At 35.6% G+C, this 8,229-nt stretch overlaps 2 protein-coding genes across 3 annotated transcripts; both read right to left on the bottom strand.

Moving 5' to 3' along the window:
- Positions 1-200: 200 nt before the first annotated feature.
- LOC145635182 (uncharacterized) lies at positions 201-1,940 on the bottom strand. Of its 2 annotated transcripts, none has more exons than XM_081686468.1 (3): positions 1,681-1,940; positions 635-1,165; positions 201-520 (listed from the first exon to the last, which is right to left on the bottom strand). In XM_081686468.1, the coding sequence occupies exons 1-3, from the start codon at positions 1,846-1,848 to the stop codon at positions 482-484; spliced, it is 738 nt and encodes a 245-aa protein (XP_081542594.1). In that variant the 5' UTR covers positions 1,849-1,940; the 3' UTR covers positions 201-481. The 2 variants fall into 2 exon arrangements, with proteins under 2 accessions (XP_081542594.1, XP_081542595.1); XM_081686469.1 differs by having other exon boundaries at positions 658-1,165.
- Positions 1,941-6,281: 4,341 nt separating this feature from the next.
- LOC145637194 (uncharacterized) lies at positions 6,282-7,382 on the bottom strand. The gene has a single exon (XM_081688673.1). The coding sequence runs from the start codon at positions 7,380-7,382 to the stop codon at positions 6,282-6,284; it is 1,101 nt and encodes a 366-aa protein (XP_081544799.1).
- Between the last annotated feature and the right edge of the window lie 847 nt (positions 7,383-8,229).

Here is an 8,229-nt window from a genome sequence, read left to right as displayed (position 1 = left end):
TTTCTTGTGTATGAATCACAAAAGATAGTCAATAGTGATTGTAAATAAAGTAAAAGAAAAAATAGGTCAAGTAAAATAAAACTGGAGAAAGTAAAAAAATAAAAATAAACTGAAGTAGTATAATTAAATAATTCAAGACACACTATATATGTTGCTTGAAGCAAAAGGAAGGAAATTAGATTTTTACAATATTGGCCATACTATTCTTCCCTCCATTTCAATATTTAATTAGTACCAACCAATCACTTTATTGCATGATCAAATTACAAATATGATACAAATTTAAATTGTTGAATTGGTTATTAACTTTATCCAACCATTGTATATCAATGTCTCATCCCAATTAAACTTTTCGACTAATATATACAGAGTTGTAATCAAGGAATGTTGGGAATCAAGTGGTAGCAGGAGCATCTCCAAAACCTCGTTTAAGGGAGTGGATTCTCGTATCCCTTCCAAAGACATAATTAAACTTCACGTTCTATCTTGAAATAGGGACCCGTAGGAGACCATTGGGAACCTGACAAAAAACACGGAAGTAAGAAGTAACATCACAATTAGCCATGGCAAACTAAATTTCTTAATCATTTTAATTATCACAGTATTATACATTAAGTTCAACGGTTGTAGCTACCATAGTATTAATTGATCTCTGACCTCTTTGTTTCTCCGAAGCTTGAAATTGATGCAACGGGATCGAATTCAAGTCAAGATAATGCAAGAGTACAACCATAAAAACCGAAGAAACAAACATAGGGATAGGTCCAAAGAACCAAAGCAACAAATTGAGGGCAAAATAAAGAGCTCTAAGTCCAAGTTGCCAAAATTCACCACCCCTAATAATAGCAACTTCAACATAGTAAATAGGTGTGTTACTATTTGGCATACTTATGAGATAAGTTGCATTGATGAAATATCTTGTTGCTTGCACAAAACAAAAAAAGGCCAAGAAGAAACAAATAAGAAGGCTTATGTACTTCAACATCATGGTTGTTGGAGTTCTATCACCATATATAATTTCGCTTTCGAAAACCTTGTTGTTGCTTGCAATCCATGCACCAATCAAGGAGCTCAAGCCTAAGGAGATTGAGGCTAGATATGTTGCTGCTGATGTATTTGAGGATAATGCTGATAAGGGTAGCTCCATGCTACTCAAATCATCAAGCTGCACAGGATATACATGCTAATTATTGTTAGTTTTCATGCTCATTTACCCAACAATTTTACTTACAAGATTTGTTCAAAGGATTGGACTCACTATTAATTTAACCAAACGAACAAGAACGAGTTGTGGTTCAACCTAAATTTGAGCTATACATTGAGAGTTCAAATTCACATTTATACCATACTAAAAACTTGTAAAGACTAGAAATTAATAGATCATCCACGCACTCTGCTCCATCTTAGTACAATAATACATAAAATACTATTTTTTTAGTGTAAAGAGAGTCACAAAAGACAAATGATGTAGACAAAATTTGATTTCAAAATCTAAGATCAGATCTCATTTACAATACTTTAACCAACTAAACTAGTTGACATCTACATAAATTAACGCAAAATTAAATGTCACACTAGTTATGCAATATCCATATACAACTAATTATGGACCACCATATCACAACACAAGTAATACAATTAAATAAAAATAATGAAGTTTGGAGAGACTTAATTACATACCTCCATAACTCTTTCAACCCAAGCTCTCTTGTTATGATTCTCAAAGCCCACAACAGTAGTTTCTGGACGATTCAAGTATCTATAGAGTAAGGCGATATGATAAACAAACATGAATGTAATCCCAAAGGGTACAAGAACTAAATCAAGGTATTCCTTTTGGAAACCCATTATTATTCTTTTCTATTTTTTGGAATACAAATTAATGTAATGTAATGTAATGCAAGAATATACGACTTAAAATGGAATTGCTTTGCCTTTGAGTTTTGATAACACGAGTTTGATAAGCTATAACTAGCTACTCTAGCAAGTTTCCTAATTTTGAAGCAATTGACTTATTTGGTGACCTCACTTTATTTGTCACATTCACAAAATTACAAGCAATGATTGTTGCTTAATCATTCATCAATTTTGTCCAATACCTTGGGATGTTGCCATGTTGGCTGGAGATCGAGAGCGATCCAACTTGATTAAAATCACTTTAATCCAATCCAATCTAAATATAATTTAATTGAATCTATCCTTGTTACTCCGTAAGTTGATTTTGATCTTGAATTGTGAAGAAGGTGTCAATATAATTTTGTCTTGTTTGATTGGATTGTCTACACACAAATACACATAACAAGTTAACCTCGAGGGTGTCTAAGCGCAACCTTTCAAAATCACTTTAATCCAATCCAATCTAAATACGATTTAATTCACTCCTTATTTCTAAAAAAAAATCCGATTTAAATTAGTAATTTGATTTGAATTAAATCGAATTTCGATTTAATGAGTGCAATTTTCTACCCTCGTTGATGAAAGTTTTGTACTCTTAGGCCCGATTCTTTTAAACATAGTAGATTTTAACAAAGTAGGGCATGTTCAGAGCATACTAGAACATATTTCAATCAACAGGGCGAAACTGAGCAAATTTCAACAGGGTTAAACAGAACCAGAACAGCTCTACAGAATAGGGCCTTAGTTTTCTAAGATAGATTTTCAATCGTTCTTTTACCTTAGTTTTCAAAAACAGTTTTTAAATCGTTCTTTAATATCTGTATTAGGCTCGTCATATATTTGTTACTCGTATATTCTTTTTAACACAAAAGGGGAGTAAATATATATTAGAAGATAATGCTACTGATGGAAACCATCAGAGCATGGGATAAACATTTCAAGGAGCTATAAAAGTCCTTAAAATGGATAGAGTTGAGCTTACAATTAGATAATAAAAAGAGGCAACAAATACTGAAAATATTACAATAAGGTGGCAGCAACAAGAAGATAAGCCCGATGATGATCATAATCCTGAATACAGCCACGGTTGAAATGCTTGTAGCTGTACATATATAAACATCTTCCTTAGCAGAAGAAGACAAAAGCAGGTGGAAGTGAACACTGAATTCTTCATCATCCGAGAGCCAAAATATATTGAGAATTGCAAAGGTTGCTGAAACCACAGAAAACACGAGAAAACTAGTTGGCAGTGTCTGGGATATCTGTTGCGTAGCTATCAAAAACCTCATGGGGAGGGTAAGTGAAGGGAACACTTTCACCCTGCTTGAATTTAGTCATGCCCATTACTGCCAAACCATCAGCTACCAAGTTGACAGTTCTGCTAACATGAAAAACTTGCACAGTCCAGTTCCTCTCTAAAAGAGAAGCAACATCCCTAACCAAGTTGCCTAAATCCCCATCCTCATAGGTGTTGGGATTCTTAAGCATTTTGGTGAGAGCCTCTACATCTGTTTCAAGTTCAAGGAACTTAATGTCCTTGTTCCAAGCTCTTAGTAAACCTTCTCTAATTGCACGAAGCTCTGCTGAAGCAGCAGACAGAGCATTGAATTTCATTGCAAAACCTTGAACCCAAATTCCTTTATCACATCTAATAACCCCTCCTCCTCCAGCATTATCAATACCTATCCAAGAATCATCAGTGTTTAACTTGTGGTATCCTTTTTGAGGAGGAGCCCACATTCTTGAAGACTGGGAGATTGAAGAACTAGGCCTATCGAAGCTTCCCTGAATTAAATCATACAAGAATGATAATCCACAAGGAATTTGTTAAAAACAGAATCAATGAAGAGCATTTTCTTGTCAAAAACAGCCATGTTTCTATTGATCCAAATATGCCAGATGGCTATAGAGAAAATAGTTTTCCAGCTAGTACATTTAGCAAAATTAAATCCTAACCAATCAGTGAGATTAGTATTATAGAACCTTTGTAAATCAATATTTAAATATGATTTTTTTTTTGAAAATAAGAGACCAAAAGGCACAAGAGTTTGGGCAATCCCTAAAGATATGAATAGAGTCTTCAAAGGGATGCTCACATCTCATACACATAGGATTGAAAAAAGGAATTTCTTTTGTAAAGAAGCCCCTACAGGTAAAATATCTCTAACAATATTCCAAAGTAACATTTTATATTTATAAGGGACTTTGATCTTCCAAAGATTTTTCCAAGAAAAGGAAGAAAGAAAAGTAGAGTTAAGGTTGTTAGGAGGAAGAGTAGAGTTATAAGCAGATTTAATGGTGAAGGATCCAGTCTTGTCCAAAGTCCACATTAGTCTATCTTGGACATGAACAAGAGAAGGGAGAGGATAAGCTAGGATTATAGAAACTAAAGAGGAAGGAATAATATGGGTTATATTATTTAAAAACCAAGAGTTATTCTTAATAATATTAGACACACGCCAATGACTTTTAGACTCGGGAATTTTAATATTAGGGATAAGATAGAAAGGACAATCACCTATCCAATGATAGAACAAAAGAGATGTGTCCTCTCCATTCCCAATGTTAATCCTTATTCCTTTTTTAAGAATGGGTCTTCCTGCAAGAATATCTTTCCAAATTATAGAATCATTAGGTTTAGAAGAGTAATCAAGGAAGTTGGAGTATTTTAGATATTTACTTTTGAAAATTCTAACCCAAAGCTTATGATCTTGGGTAAGGATCTTCCAACCTAACTTGGCCACGAAAGATAAATTTCATCTACACAAATCTCTAATACCTAGACCACCCTTAGCCATGGGATCACAAATAACCTTCCAATTAGTACGAGGGATAAAACGGGTTCTATTAACTCTATTCCAAAGGAATTGTTTGCAATTTTTTTGAAGTTGATCGAAAGAACTGATTTTGGAAGAATATTAGTTTGCATAGCATAAACCGGACAAGAATTTAGAACAGATTTAATAAGAGTACATCTTCCGGCCATATTTAAAATTTTGGCTTGCCAACCTTTAATTTTAGAACACGTTTTGTCTAACAGGGGAAAGTAGTCTAAGTGACTTAAACGTTTATGAGAAATAATAATACCTAAATATTTACCAAAATTAGTAGTATCAGTAATATTACAAATTTCACAAATGGAATTCCTAACATTTAATTCATTTTCCTAGGAAAAATAGCAGAAGACTTTAGAACATTGATAGAAAGACCTGAAATGCTTTTAAATTGATCAAGGACATCCATCATGACTTTTATATTACTAGAGGAAGCCTTTCCAAAAAGGAAAACATTGTCAGCATAAAATAAATGGGATATATATATTAATATTCTTAGCAATTTTCATAGGCTTCCAATCCCCTTTATTAACCTTTTCTTGAATCATGAAAGATAACCGATCCAAACAAAGAACAAAAATGTTAGGGGACAAAGGATCACCTTGTCGAATTCCCCTAGAGGAGAAAAAGATTCAATTATTTCTCCATTCCAAAGGAGAGAGATCCTTGGAGTGCAAATACAACTGAGAATAAGATTGACTAGATTACTAGGAAAATTAATACTAAGAAGGGTATCCTTAATAAAATCCCATTCAAGGCTATCAAAAGCTTTAGTAAGATCAATTTTTAAAGCCATAAGATTAGCATTCTTAGAAGCCTTATTAAAATGGTGAGCTACCTCTTTAATTATTATAACATTTTCTTCTATAAATCTAGTAGGGATAAATCTAGATCTGAATGGGCTTATAAGATCATTCATCAAGGGTTTAAGTCTATTAGAGATGCATTTAGTAATTAGTTTATAAATAGAATTGCATAAACCAATAGGTCTAAAATCTTTCATAGTAATGGGGCTATCACATTTAGGAATAAGAGAGGTGTAAGAATTATTAATAGAAGAAGGAATAGCACCATTTAAAAAACAGTCAGCTATGAAGTTGGTGATGGAAAAACCAATAGAATTCCAATTCTTTTGAAGGAAAATTGGCTGAATTCCATCAGGTCCAGGAGATTTTATAGGATCCATTTGAAAAAGGAGATTCTTTATTTCCTCAAAAGAAGGGGGAGCAGCAAAACTAGGACTACAACAGATTTGTAAGTGTTTGGGAAAATGAAAACATCCTAAAAGATTAGAGTCAATGGGGCTGCTTTTAAAAACATTAAAATAGTAATCCCTAGCCATTAATTTTAGAGTAGAATTATCAGTGATCCAAAGGCCATCATCATTTTGTAAAGTTAAAACTTTTCCCCTAGTTCTTTTAATATTAGCCATTAGGTGGAAGAACTTGGTATTACAGTCAGCATTCTTTCTCCAATCCAAACCAGCTTTTTGAGCATAGATAATTCTTTCCATTTTATAGATGTGATTAAACTCAAACAACAAATCTTTTTCTACTTTACCAAAAAAGGAGAATATCTTTTCGACAGAGATATTTGTATACCATCAATTCTAGCAACCAAACGTTTTTTCTGATTAGTTAAGTTGCCAAAAATATTGTGATTCCAATTTTTAATATTAAGTAAAAACTCATCTCTTCCTTTTAAAAAATCAAAGTCATGGATATTCCCGTTATGCACAAAAAAATCTTTAAAATTAGAGTGCTCTAACCATGCAGCTTTACATCTAAAAGGGTAAGGGCCTCCAATAAGATTATCATTATCAAAAACATTAATAAGAATGGGACAATGATCTGAATAGGTTCTAGCAAGATGAGATACCTGAGTGTTTGGGTAGGTGTTCAGCCATGATGGGTTCCTCATTGCCTTGTCCAAACGTTCCTGAATGATACTGAGAGCCTCTCTGGCATCATACCATGTGAATGGATTGCCAGAAAAACCCAAATCAACCAGACAAGCTGCATCAGTAAGCTTGTTAAGATCAGAGCATTCAGAGGCTCTGAATTTGCGACCCCCTGATTTCTCAGCTGGACTCCTGACCTCATTAAGGTCACCCAAGAAAAGCCACGGAGAGTCATCTGGAGGGAGAGAGGATTTAAGATCATTCCACAGCTTATGCCTCTCCGTTGGAGAAGAAGGAGCATGCACAGCCGTGAGTAATACATCCTTGCCTTGAGGAGTGAATTTAAAAAGGGCATGGAAGTAATTCCTAGTATGGCCTTCGATGTAATCAACTAGCTCAATGTCATTTTTGTACATTAACCAAATGCCTCCCCTAAGACCATTAGGCTTAATGAATTCAAATTTGTCAAAACCCAGAAGCTTAGAGACCCTATCAGCCCTAGTACCATCACTTTTTGTCTCCAAGAAGATGAAAATACTAGGTTTATGAGAAGAGATTACCTCCCATGCATGAGGGATGAATTCGTTCCTTGAGGCTCCTCGAACATTCCACAACACAATCTTCATATCAAGATCAGGGAAAGAAGGAGGGGGTTTACCATTGCAGAATAAAGGATCAAATTGATCCCATTCCTTCCATGTCTCTGCACGATCTATCGACACTACATCGTGCATTTTCAGGGGAATCACCATTGAATTCAACTCCCTTATCGTGTTGATCGTCTCCTAGAAATTGACGTCTAATTGAAGACCCACCACCCCTTTTCGAATCAAGAAGATTTTCATATGGTCATCTGGATCTTCTAAGTCTTGCTCGCTGTTTCCCGTAGAGAGAGTAAGAATTGGAGGGTTGTTTGGCGGAGGTACAAGGTTGTGAGGGGGGTAATTCGGCCATGCCAATTGTTGTTGGTACCAAGGGCGGAGAGGTTGAGAGGGAGGTTGCGGGGGTGGAGGAGTTGGTGGAGATTGGAGCTGGTTCGACATTAGAGAGGTGATTTGAAGCAGGGTATTGTACATCATCTGAATTTTGGCTGGAGTTGGAGGGGTATCCATCGACGACCATAGCAGAGGTGTCGGTGGTTTCAAGGGTTGAGTGGATGGGGTCAGTGACCATTGCATGGGTGACGGCGCTGGAGGAGGAGGGGGTGAAATCTGAACTGGGGGAGGAGTTGAGACAAGCTCCTTGATTTGAGCCAGAGTCATTGATACATTGAACGGAAAGGGAATCGATGGAGAAGGAGGGTTTGAAAATGGGTTGAAGGGCATCGATAGAGGAGTCGTCGGAGTAATCGGCTCCCCCTGAAGCGTCTGCAGCCTGGTAAGAGAGAGAGGTTGGGAAATCACAGATTGAAACTGCGGTGGTGACAGAGATTCTCTCCGGGAGACTCTCACCGATCTCCGCGGCGGTCGAACTGGGGTTAATTTTGCTTTGTGTTTTTCCATTGGATTGAGTTTCAGTGTTTAAATTTTCTGTGTTTAGGTTTCTTTGTGAGCTAGTCACTTGAGCAACTGAGTTTATAGTAGGGGAATTTGAAGAATT

Source organism: Chenopodium album, chromosome 6 (genome assembly GCF_948465745.1).
Source record: "Chenopodium album chromosome 6, dcCheAlbu1.1, whole genome shotgun sequence".
NCBI classification, from domain to species: Eukaryota; Viridiplantae; Streptophyta; class Magnoliopsida; order Caryophyllales; family Amaranthaceae; genus Chenopodium; species Chenopodium album.
This window is presented reverse-complemented; position numbering and strand designations above follow the sequence as displayed.